General features: G+C 43.3%; 1 protein-coding gene across 1 annotated transcript in view; it reads right to left on the bottom strand.

The window, feature by feature from the left end:
- Window positions 1–19,198, bottom strand: part of LMX1A (LIM homeobox transcription factor 1, alpha) — a 224,817-nt gene that overhangs the window by 1,439 nt on the left and 204,180 nt on the right. Inside the window, exons 4-7 of the mRNA XM_006876512.1 lie at window positions 14,644–14,816; window positions 11,283–11,360; window positions 9,108–9,177; window positions 2,531–2,701 (exon numbers count right to left, since the gene is read on the bottom strand). Coding sequence (XP_006876574.1) covers window positions 2,531–2,701; window positions 9,108–9,177; window positions 11,283–11,360; window positions 14,644–14,816 — 492 coding nt within the window. The remainder of the gene's footprint in view (window positions 1–2,530; window positions 2,702–9,107; window positions 9,178–11,282; window positions 11,361–14,643; window positions 14,817–19,198) is intronic.

The raw sequence follows: 19,198 nt of genomic DNA, 5'->3' as shown, positions 1-19,198 counted from the left end.
CCCCAGTGGGACCTGAACAACCACCCCCCATCCAAATAAAGTGGTGCTGTAGAAGGGGGTGGGTGAAAGGAGGGGAGAGTCTATTCAGAAAAGAACCAGTGACCAGTTGCTGTTGAGTTGGTTCTAACTCATAGCGAAGCCCATGTGCGTCAGAATAGAACTGTGCTCTACAAGGTTTTCAAAGGCTGATTTTTTTTTTTCTTTTTTCCCTTCCAAAGTGACCCAGGGTGGATTCGAACTTCCAACCTTTTGGTGAGCAGCTAAGTGTATTAACCAACACAGAAAAAGTATGAAGAGACCAAATCCATTTCCTTCTTTCAGGGACCTGGGCCTAAAGTGCAACTGGAAACAATACAAAGCAGGAGATGACAGAGTACTAAATGGAGTGCTACAAGCAAATGTCAGGATGTCTAGACAATGAGTGTGTGGAGTGGGCAGGAGGCTGGAGAGGTGGGGGAGCAGGGTTCCTAGAGGACTTGGATAACTAGCATGCTTGGAGGGATGGTAAGAAGGAGGGATGGTAAGAAAACAAGCCTACGTTCTGTGGTGGGGGCTAATGAAACCCACTTTGATAACATTTGCCCTTTCAAGCAGCCAGGGCATCCCGAGTGCCTGCTGTATCCCCAAGTTTTTACTACAAAGGAAAGAAAGATCAAGTGCCTAACTGTAACTCACATACACTCTGAGAGAGAAGCTGAGAGCCCACTACTACATTTTACATTCCCTTCAAGTAAATGGAAAGATTAAAAACTGCAGCTTATAAAACAAACCATCTGGCTTTGATTATTTATTTGGCTAAAAGATTCATCACAGGGGTCCTCAATGTAACAAGACCCCTGGGATTCCGAAAATGTAAGGGTTTACAAAACAGAAGACTCTTTTGCCTGTTTTCCCACAGCTGTGACGTGAAGGATGGGAACAGTGTTACATATGTTAGCTAAGGAGACAAAGAGGATGGAAGTCACATGTGTCTACGTTTGTATAAATGAATGAGGCTGGTCAAAGAAGGTTCTGCATAGGGCTAGATCTTAATAAATGCTGAATGTGTGACATGGGAAGGTGGGGGATTCTCACCAAAAAAAATGAGTTTTTTGTTTGTTTGTTTTTTAATGATGGCAAAACTGTTATTTGACAAAATCTGTGAGCTTTGGTATGTCTCAGATTATGTCTCAGATACTATAAAGTGTTGAAGGGTTGCTGAGTAAAGTTTTATTTTTACCAATCAGTGTTTATAACACCATTCTATGGGTCATATCATTGCATTAAACAGGTCATTGATTTGTTCTGTGTATTTAACCCTGAGGTTGAACTTGAGTCCTTCACTCCAGAGTTTGTCCCTGCCTCTACTCAGCAGGGAGGGTCCCCAAGTCCATAAGCAGCAAGCTGGGCAAGTGGTGGAGGCTCAGCTATACACACCCAGCTCACTGCCACGGAGTCAAGTCCAACTCATAGCAACCCTGGAGGACACAACAGAACTGCCCTTGAGGCTTTCCAAGGCTGTCCTGGTGTGGCACTGTGGGTTAATGTGCCAGACGGCAAAGCTGTTTGAACTGCAAGGTCGGTGATTCAAGCTCACCAGCTGCTCCTTGAAAACCCTACACAGGATCGCTATGGGTTGGAACCGACTTGACAACACTTAACAACAACAACAACCTTTACAGAGGCCAGCTGCCACATCTTCCTCCCATAGATCAGCTATTGGGTTCAGGCCTTTTGATTAGCAGCTAAGGGTTTTAACAACTGTATCTTCAGGACTCCTTACTACACACCCAGCATTTAACTCAATCCTATTTCAGGATGTAGAGGGAAGAGACTTTTCATTTTAAAGCAGGGGTGGGGAACGTCTGGCCTGCCGGCTGCATTAGGCCCATGAAATAATTTGGTCTGGCCCTGCCAAGGCAATTGCAGTTCCAGCTATCACATTGGGGTTGAGTTAATTCAATGTTTGATCAAATACAGCAGGCTAATTTTCAAGGTGATCATTTTGTATGGCCCATGAATGATATTGTAAGTTTTGGCAGAAAAAGTTTCCTCACCCATTTTAAAGAGTCAGTTTTGGGTTCATAAATTATGCCTACTAGTAGCTCTAGGAGAATCATCCAATTAGAACATTTGTTTTATGTGCTTTTATACATCCACTTTCTCTAGGGAAATGTTTGCTTAATTAAGGCCTTCTGCCCGCACCAGTGTTTCTATTGCTCGCAAACATTTAAGTGTGATGGCCCAGCATGGAATGCAAGACTTGTGAAATTTGATTTTTAATTTAAATGATTAAATCAAATTAAATGTCAATGATTAAACCCACAAGCTTTGAAGGTAAGCCTAAATGAGAACCGCATAAATGAATATGCATCCTGGTCTTCCTCCTGTAACCGTTGATTAAGTTAGTCTAACACTCTCTTATGCCGGCACTGGTTTTGATTTGAGGCTTCAGGAGCATCAAGAAACCATGTAATAAACTTGGGAGGGAATCTGAAATCTATGTAAGCAAGTTGTGAGAGGTTGCTGTGGGGTTGTAAGTCCCTCTTACCATAGGGGTGCATGTGGTCTCCAGGCATCTGGGGTGGGGTGAGCCCCTGTCGGAAGGGGTCTGAGCTGTACACACTCTGCTCAATGGCCAGGAGCTGCTGTGGGGTGGGCAGAGTGGTGTAGGGGTTCATGATCCCTTCCATCCCACTGCTCCCGCCACCATTTGTCTGAGCTGTGGGACAAAGAAGAAGGCAGGTCATTCTCAGCGTGTAGCTTGGTGTCCCAGGCTGCAAGGAGGACCATAAGCACGCTCAGGGATTTGTGTCCCCAACCCAGCCCAACATTCCTTCCCAGTATTGGCCTTTGCTCTGCTCCACAGAAGAGAGTGAGAGAGGGAGGCCAGTGCGTGGCGGGGAACCCTGGACTAGGAGTGGGATGTGCTCGGTCTGAAAGCCCCACTGGGGGCCATCATATGGACCACTCCATAAGGCTGCAGCTCATGGTAGCTGACTTCCCCTAGGGTGAGTAATCCAAGAAAGTCTGAAGTAGAGGCCACAATTAATGTCAGCAGTCACCCTCCAGGTCAGCCCCAATTAATGTTAGAGGGGGCTACATGGGGTGTAGACATTGGCTGGGAGAATCATCAAAGGCAGTTGGAGGGTGGTTACCACACAAATTATGTGACCCTGGCTAAACAGTCTCGCTCCTCCAGACTTTGGGGCTCTCATTTATAAGATGGAAGGGAATGAGGTGAAGAGAGCCTCGGTTTCCAGACTGTGCTCTACTGAATGCTATCAGGGGTCACTTTGGAGGATAGAAATTGAGGACAGTGGAGGGACAGCGTGTAACTTTGTAAGCTTCACTTGAACAAAGGGTTCGGATGCTATGCATTGGTTTGGCAGCCATTGGAGCACATGAATCTAAAGTTCCTTTCAGTGTTAAACCAATGGGAGCCCCTTGGCTAAATGGGAATCACCACATTGACTCAGCTGACCTCATGAAGTTGGTGTGAATATTACAAGAGTTTCTGTGTAGGTATTACACCCATCTATAAATGTTATGATAAAAAGGAAGACTCAATTCCTGCCACCTCATCTTGCTGTGGTTCTCTGAGCATGGTTCCATCAGCTCTCAGAAAACCCATTTCCTCATCTACAAGATGGAACAACTTTCTCCCAACATTCTCAGCTTTCTGTAACCTATCCTAGTAGCTGCTGTGAGAATTCTTTAAACAAAGTCCCAAGCACTGAGTCTGTGCTCTCCTAAGACCTCAAGGCATCCTTTCTCCTTTTGAGCTTGCTGGCCTGGATGAAGTCAATGTGCATGGTTCTAACTAAGGGTCTCTCTTATCAGTAACCCTCTTTGAAGTTCACAGGGTCTCCACAAGATAGGCTATCAAACATGAACCCACTCTAGGGTTGTGCTGGGCATAAGGAAGACCTACGTTTGATTTTTGGTCAATGTACGTCATGCTATCAATCTTCTGTCAGTGGCATGTTGCTATGATGCTGGACCTTCCATACATGAAAGACTAAGAAGGAAGTTATGGTGATCTACTTCCAAAATTCAGCCAATAAAAACCCTATGGATTGCAACAGTCCAAATTGTAACTGATTATGGGACTGGCACAGAATTGTGCATGACAACCTCATGAGTCAAGTACCAAATCAAGGGCAGCTAACAACAACAAAGGGATGTGTCGCCTGAAGCACATGGAAACGAAAGGTTAGTTGGAGATAAAAACCACTGGGGGTGGAGTGAAGGATAACATTCAGGTGTCTGGACAGCATGCTGCTCAGCCCTGCCCCTGCAGCTCATGTCTTTGTTTCATTTTTCTCTACTTTGAACATCTATCTTGTCATTAAGATACTGTTTAGCCTAGACAGTGAAGTCAAGGGAACTCTTGGATGGAAGAGGTAGGTGATAGTCAAGATTTAGAAAGAGCCTAGTCCAGATGTCAAGCACCAGGCAGAGTCTATGCAAGGACAAGTGACTCTTTTGAAGGGACTGAGATCCTATTGTATGCATTCTCACTCAAAGTGTTAAAATGCAGAATCTCAGGTCCCTCCAAACCTTCTACATCAGAATCTGTACTTTAACACAATCCTAGGTGATTCCAGTGCATGTTACAAGGTAAGAAGTACTGCTCTAAGACACACCTTTCAGGAAATTCTCCTGATGCGTGAATTCGGGTAATAGCCCCTTAAGAAGACACTGTTCTAATATAGTGCGTCTTGATTTTTTTTCTTCTAACTTCCTTGAAATTGCCTATAATCTATCTGTTTTCAACACTTCCTTATTAAAAACAAACAACAAAAAAGACTAACGAAGGGTCCATGCCATGTTGGAGTAAGGGTTGTTGTTGTTGTAAGGCGCTCTTGAGTCTATTCTGACTCACAGCAACCCTATGAACAATAGAATGAGACATTCTCCAGCCCTGAACCATCCTCATAATTGTTTTTAGGCTTGAAGCCATTGCTGCTGCCACTGTGCTAATCTATCTTGCTACAGTCTTCCTATTTTTCACTGACCCTCCACTTTACCAAGCATGATGTCCTTCTCTAGGGACAGATCCATCTGAAGTCTCACCATCCTGGTTTCTACGAAGCTTTCTGCCTGTACTTTTTCCAAAAGAGATTTCTTTGTTCTTCTGGTACTCGGGGGTACTTTCAAGTCTTCTCCATAACTCAAATGCATCAGTTCTTCTACAGTCTTCCTTATTCATAGTCCAACTTTCACATGCATATGAGGTAATTGAAAATACCATGTCTTGGGTCATGGGTACCTCAGTCCTTAAACTGACATCTTTGCTCTTGAACACTTTAAAGAGGTCTTGTGCAGCAGAGTTGCCTAATGCAATACATTATTTGATTTCTTGACTGCTGCTTCCATGAATGCTGATTGTGGATCCAAGCAAAATGACAAATTCAGTTTTTTTTCTCCATTTATCATGGTATTATTTATTGGTCCAGTGATGGGTATTTTTGTTTACTTTACATTGAGGTATACTCTTTAATCTTAATCAGAAATATTTTAAGTCCTCTTCACTTGCATCAAGCAAGGTAGTATTATCTGCATATCACAGGTTATTGATAAGTCTTCCTCCAATCCTGATGCCACGTTCTTCTTCATATACTCCAGTTTCTCGGATTATGTGCTCAGCAAACAGATTAAATAATTAAGGTGAAATAATACAACTCTAAGGAGCTCTGGTTCGAAACTACCAGCTGTTGCGTGGGAGAAAGATGAGGCTTTCTGCTCCCGTAAAGATTTACAGCCTTAGAAATGCTGTATAGGGTCACTATGAGTCAGAACCAACTCCACTGCACATAACAACAACAACTACAACCCTAGTGCACACCTTTCCAGATTTTAACCATTCAGCATCCCCTTCATCTGTTTGAATGACCACCTCTTGGACTATGAACAGGTTCCTTGTGAGCACAATTAAGTGTTCTGGAGTATCCATTCTTTGTAATGCTATCTAGTTTGTCATGATCCACACAGTTGAAAGCTTTGCATAGCCAATAAAGCACAGGTAAACATGTTTCTGGTATTCTCTGCTTTCAGCCAAGATCTATCTGACTTCAGCAATGACATTCTCTAGTTCCACATCCTCTTCTGAATCTGGCTTGAATTTCTGGCAGTTCTCTGTCAGAAATTTCCTGCAGCTGTTTTTGAATAATCTTCAGCAAAATTATGTTTTCATGTGATATTATTTGATGATTTCTGCATTGTATTGGGTCACTTTACTTTGGAATGGGCTCAAATATGGATCTCTACCAATCAGTTGGCCAAATAGCTGTCTTCCAAATTTCTTGGCATAGAAAAGTAAGCATCTCCAGTGTTGCATCAGTTTGTTGAAAGATTTCAATCTGTATTCCATCAATGCCTAAAGCCTTTTTTTTTTTGCCAATGCCTTCACTGCAGCTTAGATTTCTTCCATCAGTACTGTGGGTTCTTGATCATGGACTACTTGTTGAAGTGGCTGAGGACAGACCATTTCTTTTTTGGTACAGTGACTCTGTACCTTCCATATTCTTTTGATGTGTTGCATCATGCAATATTTTGGCCATAGAATCATTCAGTAATGCAAGCTGAGGCTTGAATTTTTCTCTTCAGTTCACTCAGCTTGAGAAATGCTGAATGTATTCTTGCCTCCTGCTTTTTAACTCCATGTCTTTGCACATTTCATTATAATAGCTGACTCTGTCTTTTCAAGCTGCCCTTGAAATTTTCTTTTCATCTCTTTGACTTCCTTATTTGTGCCTTTTGCTTTAGCATCTCTATGCTGCAAAGCAAGTTTCAGAGTCTCTTCTGGATTTCACTTTGGTCTTTTATTTCCTGTGTTTTTAACGACCTTTTGCTTTCTTCCTGTATAATGTTCTTGATGTCATTCCAAAGCTCAGTCATTCATGGCTAATGCATCATATCTGTTCTTGAGATGGTTTCTCTATTCAGGTGGGATATGTTCAAGGTCATATTTTGGCTCTTGGAGATTTGCTTTCATTTTCTTCAGCTTCAGCTTGAACTTGCACATGAACAATTAATTGATAGCGTGTTCCACAGTTGGCCCCTGGCCTATTTTTGACTGATAATCTGGAATTTCTCCACGATCTCTTTCCACAGATGTAGTCAATTTGATTCCTGAGTATTCCATCTGGTGAGGTCCATGTGTAAAGTCATCTTTTATGTTGTTGAAAAAAAGGTATTTGCAATGAAGGAGTGGTTGGTCTTGTTAAATCTATTATGCATTCTCCTGCATCATTTCTATCACCAAGGCTGTATTTTTCAACTACTAATCTTTGTTCCCAATGTTTACATTCCAATCACCAGAAATTATCAATGCATCTTAATTGTATGCTTGATCAATTTCAGATTAAAGGAGTTGGTTGTTGTTGTTAAGTTCTGTCAAATCAGTTCCGATCCACAGTGATCCTGAATAGAGTTTCTGAGGAGCAGCTGGTGAACTTGAACCACCAACCTTGCTGTTCAAACCAACTTTGCAGTCCAAAGCACTAACCCACGTCACCACATCAGGACTCTGTAGTTGGAGCTGGTAGCATTCTCCAATTTTATCATCTCTGACTTTGATGGTTGATGCATAAATTTGAGCAACAGAGGTATCAGCTGGTCTTCTTGTTTTTGCTGATCATCAAGTCTCTTCCGATTTACAGCAACCCTGTTTTGGGTTGTTGAGGCTGTATGAATTTATGAGAACAGAAAGCCTCATGTTTTTCCCATAAAGTGATTGGTAGGATTGTATTGTTTGACCTTGTGGCTCATGATTCAGTGACTATTGTACAGGGTCACTGCACTTCCTGGTTTTCTTAATATATGGATATTATCATATCACATTCAGCATTGTGCTTCAAGGTAGATCTTGAAATGTTCTTTTTCACAATGAATGCAACCCCATTCCTCTTCAACAGGACATTCCCATCCCCATCATAGTAAACCATATGACCATTTCAGCTCACTAATAATGCCTAGGCTGTCAATCTTTATGTATTCCATCTCATGTTTAATGATTTCCAATTTCCCTAGATTAATACTTCATACAGTCCACATTCCAATTATCAATGGATGCTGGCAGTTGTTTCCTTCGTATTTTGAGTTGTGTCCCATCAGCAAAGGAACGTCCCGAAAGCTCTTCTCCAGTCACATCATTAAGGTCCACTCTACTTAGATGAGGTAGCTCTCCCCAGTCTTATTTTGATTGTCGTCAACCTCAGGGGCTCAGCTCCCAGCACTACATCAATGTTCCTCTGCTGTTTGTACAGTTTTCAGTAGCTAACCATTAAGAAGTTGTCTGCCTCTCCTTCCTAATCTTAGTTTGGAATCCCCACTTAAACCTATCCATCCTGGGTGATACATAAACCAATCTACACTGGGTGATACCTGTCGGTGCTTTAAATACCAGTGGCATAGCTTCCAGCATCACAGCAACACACAAGCTATCACAGTATGACAAACTCACAGAACAGCTTCCTGACTCATGACAGCCCGACTTTTGGTGACCCCATGCACGACTGAACAAAATGTTGCCTTTAGCATCCCATGACTGGCTTCAAATCTGACTGTTATGATAAAACACAGTTTTGATTGACTGATTTCTAAAGCAGATTGCCAAACCTTTCTTCCTAGGCCATCTGAGTCTATAAGCTCCGCTAAAACCTCTTCAGTATGAGAGCAACATGGAAGCCTCCACTAGCAGGTGGGTAATGACTGCCTGAGGTGCACTGGCTGGGAAGTAAACCCTGGTCTCCCACATGCAAGCTGAGGATTCTACTATTGAACCACTGATGCTCCCATACTTAACTGGTTAGCTCAGAAATATGTGGAGTAAGCAGAATGAGAAAGTAGAAATGTCTTTGGCTCTGTGCACAGTCCCGGTTCCCCACACAATGGGTGAAGACCGAGGCAATGTGCCTCCCCTCCCCTGAGCAGCTCAGGCGTCCTCTGTCTCTCGCAGTTACTCATGGCTCAGTCCCCACATGAAGGCTCCATCTCCAGCATGGCTATGGCCTGGGTTTCCCTGAGGCCAGAAATCATTCAGAAACCTGGGAAACTGGAGGCACCCAGTAAGAGAACCCTGGATTCCAGCAAAGGCCTGTCAGGAAGAGCTACCAGCTTACCAGAACTCAGCCTCTGGGTGTTCTGCTGATCTTGCTGCTGTTGCTGCTGCCGTCTGGCCAACTTCTTCATCTGGTGAGAAAAGAACCAAAGGATGAGAAGTCAGGTGACCTGCAACAGGTTCCTGGGGTCAGCGGGGACCCAGAAGTGACAACTTTTACATGAGAAAGCTTTGTTGTAAAGCAGAGTGGCCGTTTCTCTAGCTTTGATGCAATAAAGAAGTCAAGCTTGAGGACTCAAACCTCAAATTTAGCTGCATCCCAGCTGAGGGACTTTTCTTCTCTGCTACAGTGGTTAAGAGGGCTCACTGAGAAGCAAGGGAGCAGTTTGTCTTTGCAGGGACAAGGAGCTCCTCTCACAAATAAAACCTGCTGCTTGACGTATGTGATGATTCTGTTCCACAGAAGGTAGTAAGTGTGTGAGCTGTGGCATCAGTAAATGAGTGCCCAAGGCCAGCCCTGCCTAGATGTGGAGCAAGGGACAGCTGACAGGATATGATTTGGGAGGTGCCACAAGACTCATGATCCCCACGTCTCCCTATCACCTGCTGGGTTCCTTGGGTTTTACAGTTCAGCCATGAGATTCATGCCTGTCTCCCAAAGCACCCTGATAACACAGATACTCCCTTAGTGAAGGAATGTTTAACCCAGTGTTTCTCAAACTGTGTTCTGTGGAATACTAGGGTTCACCGGACGTTAACATGCACTCTGAGGATGTAGTTGTGTAGGAAACACTATGTTTAAAAAACATTAACCAAGTTTCTTTACTGCAGGATTTCTCAGAGCTGTTCAACGTGCTCTATGCTTTCTGAATCCAGATGTTATAGGCAGTGTTGGATTACCCAACAAGCAAAGTAAGCATGAGCTTACTTATGCTTACTTACTAACCTATAGTGAATAGCTAAGGAGCTCTGGTAGCGTAGTGGTTACGAATCGGGCTGCCAAACTTAAAGTCAGCAGTTTGAAACTACCAGCTGTTCTGCAGGAGAAACATGAGGCTTTCTGCTCCTGTAAAGATCTACAGCCTCGGAAACCCTGTGCAGGGTCGCTATGGGTCAGAATTGTCTCTAAAGCACATAACCACCACCATAATGAATGGCTATACATTTTTTCACCAAATCAAATATTCTGCTTCTGGGTATGGCTGGCATCTGTCTCTCTCCTAAGCCCATAGCATCTTCCCACAGAAGCAAAGCCTCTTCAGATTTCCAATCCCTGACAAGGTAAAGCATAGGGCAGCACACAATTTCACATGGCTTCCCCCACATCTCTGCTGAAACTCATTTAGATGCCCAGTACAAATTAGTAAGTAAGCCTGTGCTTATCTTGTTTATTGGGTAATCCACTCCTGGCTACAGGGCTCTAGACCATCTTTAATCATACAACCCTTTTTTGATGGGATCCCCATCAGCAGTCCTGCTCTGGGGATTTCAGTTAGGCATATAACTGTGTTAACCATTAGCAGTCATAATCAAATATTAATTTAGCAGCTACCAAAGATCAGGATCCTAGAAAAATGGACTCCAGGACACATGAATTTCATGTGGAATAAATGAGGAAAAGGTCTAGGAGAAAGATCATTTCAGGAAAACACAGATCTTGGCAGGATGCAGATGGCAAATGGCAGTTTGGGCATATATGAGAACTTCAAAAAGTTTGTGGGGAAAATTATATTATCTTTTAATTCAACTTTATCATAGAGTTTTGAAGCCCACTCAAATTAGTGAGGCGCTGGGCACTGGTGTGTCAGAATGGTGTAAAGATATTCATTCTACCCACATCAGACTGGTGTCTTAGCTCAGTCAACTGTGTGTTATTTGGGTTTCTAGGGGAATTTTCATAATAACTTTGGTATCTGGGTTAAACAAGCATGAATTACAGAGCATACTTTTAGTTAGACACAGAAAGACACTAGCACATCTGGTTGGCTAGATTCACAGTCACAGCTACTAAGAAATTAATAGTCATTTGGCTAAAACAAATGCCTAGCCTGTTTCCATCCTGCAGGGCTGCTGTGGCTGAAATGATTGTTGATGACAGAACTGTTGAATGAAGAAAACTGTTCTAGCCAACGAATTCAATGAGAATTCGAAAACCTAGAGGCAAGTTCAAATGTCCTATTGCTATTAGTTAGGAAATCAGCAACCCAGAGACAGACAAGAGTAAGAAGCAGATTACCTTCGCTCTCTGATTCTGGAACCACACCTGAACCACACGGACACTCAGCCCTGTCTCTGCAGCCAGTGTCTCTCTCACCTTGAGAAAATAATATATATTACAAATAGAGAAACATCACAATCTCAGAGCAAGAGGCTTGGAACATTTCCTACCTAATGCAAGTGGAGGCCAACAGGTCACTCTTACAGAGGAACAGGCATAAACCAAAACACAGAGCATCACTTCTCTTCCGGTGGAGAGCGGGTCCGTCTCCAGGTGATTAAGAAAGGAATAATCATTCACTCAGATGTGCTGGGTTTCTTTCAGGCTAGAAGTTCGACCTTCATGTGGTTGCTAGTCATTAGCAGGGTCTGTTGTTGTGCCTTTACTATATATAATCTATGCATATGCATTAATGGACTGAAGGAAAACAGGGTAAATTTCACTTTGCAAAACTAAATAGCTCTCTCTTGCTCTCTTCTCTGGTCAAAATTCCCTGACCTACATTTTCTGTTTTCTCTATCATAGCTTTAAGAGATTTCAGTATCTTAATGAATATTCATTTTCACTGTTACACTACAGGTACATGAGCTCAGCCTGAAAAGTGGGAGCCATCTGGAATCTGACAAAGCATGGCAGGAAGCTGGGATGCAGGTGAATGCACAAGGCCATGCAGAGAGAGGATCATCAGGGACCAGATGATAAAGTGATGTTAGGTGCCATCAGTTGATTCCATTTCATGGAGACCCCATGTGTGAGCAATCGAATGGCTCCATAGGGTTTTCAAGGCTGTGACCTTTCAGAAGCAGATTACCAGGTCTGGCTTTTGAGGTTCCTCTGGATAGGTTCGAACAACCAACCCTTTGTCTGTACTTACCATTTGTGCCACCCAGAAAATAGGGAATAAAGACATATGTTTAAAATCTCCCCTCCACACGGACAGGCAGTAAGTGGGCTGGCGAAGTGGTGAGAAGGGTAGAGACAAGAGTGGGTCTGAGAGACACTGTCTCTCTTGGTTAGATTCGGGAAAGGAGCAGGAATTGAAGGAGCTACTTGAATGGATCAATTTGTGATTATAGCAAACCCGAGATCTTGAGAAGTACTTCTCCTTGATCACACCACTTGGACTGAGGCTTAGGAGAAGTGGGATGATGAGATTGGATTTTTAAACACTTCCTTCTGCTAAAGCCAATGAAAATAGCAGTCTGCACAGGGCTCCAACTCCACCTGTTGAAACCCTATCCATCCTTCAGAGGCCTGGCACGAAAGCCACCTGTTCCTCAAAGCCTCACCTGACTGCTCCCACAAAAGTGACCTTCCCCTTCCCTCAGTGCCCGCGGCTCTTGGCCGGCCCTTCTATTACAGTCCTTGGTGCACATCTCCCTCACGCAGGTGGCCTGGAGACTACCCACGGGCAAGCACTGGACACAGGGCGTACCAAGGCCCAAAGTTCAGGACACACAGTATTAAAGGCAAGTCTACTTTGAGAGTATTTCACTTTCTCCTGGACTCTCAAGGTGGTGCATATGTTTAACACACTCAGCTGATAACTGAAAGGTTGGAGGCTCAAGTCCACCTAGAACGGTCTTAAGGAGAAAGATATGACAATTTACTTCTGAAAAGTCAGCCATGGAAAATCCTCTGGAGCACAGTTCTGCTCGGACACGCACAGGATCACCAGGAATCTGATGAACTTGATAACAACTGGTTTCACTTTTCCCCAGTATCTCCTTGGAGCTTAAAAGCAGCAAGGGCAGGGAAAGAAAGAGCTCTGTAGTTGAGACTTTTCAAAGGTCACAGGCTGAGGTAGACTCTTACTGCTGGGCATCTATTCATACTCCGTCCCCTGGCTCTATGGGAGCCGTGAACCTCTCTACAGCATCCATGCTGTGCTCAGCCACATGGGCTGGTGGAAGATGAGTGACTATGATGTATGTGCCATCCAAGCAAAGGGTTTCAATGAGCTTGCCCAGTTTGACCTGGTCTTCTACCCTCTGCCATCCCCATCAGAAGAAAGGCATGTTCCATGTGGGGCTCCTTCAAGGTAGAGACTTGAATGAGAGACTACTGGAGCAGACCTGAAGCAAACCCAGCTTTGCCACAGACTACCCACAGCCTGGGAGCAAGAAGTAACTAGTCTCTGGGAGCCACTAAGATTTGGGGCTGCTTGTTATCATAGCAAAAGCTGACTAATGCAAATAGGGATGACGAAAAAACAACACTAACATTTTTTAATAGTTTCTTCCCTCCATGAATTTAAATAAATAATGTTATATTTTATTTTTATTGTGTAGAAGGCAATGTCAAAAGATGGCATATACTAGTGGCACAATGGTTAAGCACTTAGCTGCTAACTGAACGGTAGCAGTTCAAACCTACCCAGCAGTTCCAAATCTGACGCTGTAATCTTTACAGGAGAAAGATGTAGAGATCTGTTTTTGACAAGATTACAGCTTAGAAACCCCTGTGGAGTAGTTATCTTTATCACATGGGGTCACTATGAGTCAAAAATCAACAGCAGTCAATAAGACTGCTATGACAGAGTCTGCTAACTGTCCCCAATACACAGTCTTGTCTTCTTCCTACTAGTAGTTGATTCCCCACATTTTAGCAGGGCACAGGGTCACCCAGTAGACCTGGGGAAAGACTCACTCCCAGTATCCCTTGCAGGAGGTGTGGTCATGTGACTAAATCTGGACCAATGCCTATGAGTGAAGTTGATGCAAGTAACTCCTGGGTTGACTTGCCCTACTGACTGGGAAAACAATGACAACCAGAGCAGCCCCTGGACCCACATAATGGAATTGTGCCACCAACCTCAGACTGCTCACCTCTTAACTATGATATAAGAGAGAAATAAACTCATTATCTCATTAAGACACTTTTTAGAATCTGTTACAGCATCTTGGTCTATGTATCACTGGTTCCTGTTATTTTCAATATTCTCACTGCTTCCCATGAAATGAAAGGAGTAAGCAAGGACCCAGTTACAGCAATTTGGTGTTGTTGTTACGTGTCATCGAGTCAATTCCGACTCACAGTAATCCTGTAAAAGGGTTTCTGAGGAATGGCTTATGGATTTGAACCACTGACCTTGCAGTTCTAACTGACCTTGAGGTCCAGTGCTTATCCTACAGTGCCACACCAAGATTCCGTTATAGTGGTGCAAGCATAAAAGTATTAGAGGGTTCAACTACATCCCTGGGTCCAGCCTCAGTGCTTTCTGAGGTCTCCAGTGGGACACAGGGCCACCTGCACAGGCTCTGTCTGAACAGCCTGCTATTGTCTTGACCCCGGCAACCACCTACACCTCAGGAGTATCTATGATATATGCACAGATTTGGGACCCAATTCCCTTTCCACACCCTCTCCCCTCCTGTACCTTCCGGCATGGTTTGGAGGATACTTCAAATGAGGCCTTGAATGCTCTTCTCTGTTGGGTCGTCAAGATGGTTCTGGGACGTTTAGGGCGTTTATGGTCCTTACCATCCTCAGAGGCTCCTTTCCCTGTCCCGTGGGCTGACTTGCAAAGACTTTCCTCATCGTCACTTTTGCCTAAAAGCAGCAGAAAACAATGCACTAAGTCCCTGAAAGTCACTTTCTGGAGCTGTTTCTGAGGTCCACATTCTCAGCAGCACAGAGCATGTGAATGCAATAGCCTATATGGTATGGTTCGAAATCTCAAGGAAGAGGTTAAGAAAAGTACTTCTAAAAGCCAGGAGTCCGTACCAGAGTCCACCATTGCAGCTCTGGACTTTATTACGGAATGGTGTGCTGGTTCCATGTTTACTTACAGTGTGATCTTGGGCAAATCATTTTCCTCCCTATAACTCAGTGTCTTTATCTGTAAAAGACAGCTATGAGACTACTTCATCGGGGTGGCTGTCAGAATTGCATAATGCTGCTTGGCACATAAAGCTCAATGGTGTTGTTGTTAACCGTGATGAGTTGTTTATGACTCATAGCATCCCTGTATACAGTTTCCAAGGAGCAGCTGGTGGGTTTGAACTACTGACCTTGCAGTTAGCAATCCAGTGCTTATCCTACACCAGGACTCCAAAATGCTGGCTATTAGTATTGGTTCCCAGATGTCTTTTTGCAAGAAATGAGAGAGCTGTTAACTACAAGGACTCTTAACTACAACGTCAGCAGTTTGACTCCACCAACCTATTTGGGAGAAAGATGAGCCTTTATGCTCTTGTAAAGATTTAGTCTTGGTAACCTTATACAAGGTTGCTATGAGTCAGAACTGATTTGATGGCACACAGATCTAAAAAAAACTACCACCCGTAGTATTATGCTTCTTTAAAAAATCACCTATGTGAGACCAAACAGCCAACAATTACTTTAAAACAAAAATCAGAATGTAACAGGGCAGGAAAACTAGATTCATATGAACTCTAACAGCAAGAACAGAAATAATGAGAATGTTCACACACTGTGAAGCACATCGTCACAAATGCCATCCAACAACCTGGGCAGAAATTGTTGACCAGAAACCTAAACTACTGTGTATATGTTTACAAATAACACAATCAATATTATTTTTAAAGAAGAAAGACTAAATCTAGACACGCACTATATAACTTCCTAGACACAATGTCTGAAATTCTAGCCACTTCAAGGAGGCAGAAAATATTACTGTTTAAAAGGCCACAAAAGAACAGCATTAAGTTACCTGCAGGTGGAGATAACTGAGGATGGTCAGGTAACATGGATAATTCATCAGAATTGCTTGTCTATAAATAATAGCTCTCAATTAAAGTCATTGTAAAAATATGTGAGTTATTTCTAATTTAGATGCAATGAGCAATACAAGGGGTAAACTTTTTTTTTAAGAATTGAGTGAAAGTTTACAGGACGGATCATCAGTTTTACATTTAACAAATCATATACTTTGTTTCATTACAATGATTATAATTCCCTCCATGTAGTACTGTTAGTTAACAGTATCTCTCTCTATTCATTTTAGCTCTTTTTTTCTTTTTTTTCAAACACTCAGGCATATATAATAATTTACACCACCAAAGGGCACATTCTGCAAGTCTGCCTCCTGGCAGCCATCTCTAAGTCCCTCTCTTCCCATGAATCTAGAGTCCTCAGCTGTTCCCTCCCTCCATGTCCTCATCTCTGCCTCCATCTCTGGTGTCACTGCTTCTCTGGATAAGGTTTCTTATTCCACTTGTGCTCTCCTCCCTTGATGGTCCTAAGGTCCTTTGTTGTTTCTGGACTGTAAGATCAACTACTCCCCAAGGGGTAACTGTTTTTGGTGTGTGTGTGTGTGTGTTTTTAACTTTAAAAATATATAGTGTAGTAAAACATGTGCGATTTAAACCATGTTACATGTACAATTCAGCGACATTAATTACATTCCCCCATTATACTATCATCACCAGTATATGTTCCAAATATTTTAATCACATTTAACGGCAACTCCCTCACCCACCTGCCCATGTTGCTGTTGTTAAGCACCGTCTAGTCAGTTCTGACTCACAGCAACCTTGTATAGGGCTTCCAAGGAGCAGCTGGTGGGTGTGAACCACCAGCCCTGTAGTTATAACAGTCCAGAGCTGATCCTACAGTGTCACACTGGGAGTCTTCACCCACCTGCCCTGGTAAGCTTTCAATAAACTTTGGTCTCCATGCATTTGTCTATTCTAGATATTTCTTACAATATTGGTCCTTTTGTGACTGACTGGCTTTGCGCAGTATAATGCCTTCAAGTCCATCCATGTCATAACCATGTATCAGAACTTCATATCTCTTTATCACTAAGTAATATTCCACTGCATGGATATGTTGTTGTTGTTCAGTACCGTCAAGTTGATTCCAACTCATAGCAACCTTGTATAGGGTTTCCAAGGAGAGGTTGGTGGATTTGAACCCCCGACTTTGTGGTTCGCAGGCCAGTGCTTTTCCTTACAACGCCACACCAGGACTGCACATTTTATTTATATATGTTGATGGACACTGGGTTGTTTCACCTTTTGGCTATTGTGAATAATGTTCTTTTTGTTTTCGATCAAGACCAGTATGCCAAGGTCCTCTCTGGTGTCTTAGTAATCTTCCACATTTTCCTACCTAAACACAGTCAAGACAAACTGTCATGCCTCACGCAACCCTAGCGCACTTCTGCTTGGCTTCCTGAACCATCACTACCACTCCTGCGTTGTCATGGGCCTCTCATGCATCTGTCTCCAGTCCCGGGTACCCAGGAGCTCTCAGAGGCCAAACATCTGCACCGTCACTGCCAAGACAGCAGGACCCGGGGCATGAATGCAGGAAGGGACGAGTAGGGGTGTGCAGGTCTCAGTGCCCCCTCCGCGGTGGGAACAATGTCTCCGGCGTCGGTTCCCAAGGGGTAACTTTTAAAATAAATAAAGCTCTCCAGTATAGTCCTTCCCAGACTACCTCTTCATTGCACAGACTTTACACACCTATAAATGTGGCGCTGTGGGTTAATGCGTCAGACTGCAAAGCCATTTGAACCGCAAGGTTGGTGGTTCAAGCTCACCAGCTGCTCCTCGGAAACCCTATACAGGGTCACTATGGGTCAGGACCGACTTGACAGCATTTAACAACAACAACAACAACTTGTTTCTAAGAGTCCTAGTGTGGTGTTGCAGGTTAATGTACTGGACTGCAAAGACGTTTTGAACCATAAGGTCAGTGGTTCAAGCTCACCAGCTGCTCCTCAGAAACCCTATACAAGATCACTAAAGGTCAGAACTGACTGGACAGCACTTAAAGACAACAATACTAAGCTTCTGGGAAATACCAATGTGAGAGAGACTTCTTACATTTGCATTCAAAGCCTTAGGCAATTTTGTGCCCAAATTACCCAAACAAGAACCACATGAATCTCTGGATCCTCCCAAATCTGAGAAGTCCTATTTCCTCCAGTGGAAAATCCTCACCCCAAGGTATTCCCCCAGCCCAGTCCCCTTCCCCTGATTCCAGTGCCCTTCCCCTGATTCTGATCCCCTTCTGACCAACTTCAACGAAGCCAAGCTGAAGGGATACACAGTTTGAGTCAGGCATCCTTGCTCTTCATGTAAAGGTGGTGCATTTGCACAGGCTGTTTTAGTTTAGACTATCATTGTGTTCTAATTTATGGGGGGTTTTCATCCTGGCCCTTTGCCAGAGCCAAAAGTTATTTTATCTGAAAGAACAGTGCCTTATTTTCTCCATGAGCATTTAAAAATACATTTGAACATGAAGGAATACTAACTATAAGTTCCTTGAAGATGTCATTGGAAAGGAACTGGATGTTAGCAGGCCTCATTTTCCATCCCAGTTTGTCCCTTGATACAAGTACAGTCCATGCAAAACATGTCATCTCAGTGTGTCTCAAAGCTCCTCTTGGCACATCACTCTCTGCTATTGCATCGAATCCAACTCACAGTGACTCAGAACTGTTCCTTAGCATTTCTGAGACTGTGAATCTGGACAGGAGCAGATAGCCTCATCTTTCTTCCTTAGAGTTACTAGTGGGTTTGGACTGCAAACCTTGCAGATTAGCAGCTCAATACATATTGGTTAAAGCACTTGGCTACTAACGAAAACATCTATGATCAAACACACCAACTGCTCTTCAGAAGAAAACTGTGGCAATCTGCTTCCATAAAGACTTACAGCCTTTCAGCCTCTAAGGGAGCAGTTCTACTCTGACCTACAGACTCACTGGCAGTGGGTTTGGTTGGTTTGGTTACGTATTCAGACCAGGTTAGCTATTCACACATCATGTCATTACTCCTATATTCTAACTCCACCTGCTAAGTGAGTGTCATTGTCTCCAGTATTCAGATGAGGTACCTGAGACTTAGTGAGATGATATATTTTGCATAAGGGGTTGTACTTGACACCGTGTCACCAGGATTACTTTCTAAGCACATGTTATTGTTGTTGTGTGCTCTCCAGTGAGTTCCAACTCAGAG

Source organism: Chrysochloris asiatica, unplaced genomic scaffold, assembly GCF_000296735.1.
Source record: "Chrysochloris asiatica unplaced genomic scaffold, ChrAsi1.0 scaffold00386, whole genome shotgun sequence".
NCBI lineage: Eukaryota > Metazoa > Chordata > Mammalia > Afrosoricida > Chrysochloridae > Chrysochloris > Chrysochloris asiatica.
Note: the sequence above shows the minus strand (reverse complement) of the source record. Positions and strands in the feature narration are given on the sequence as shown.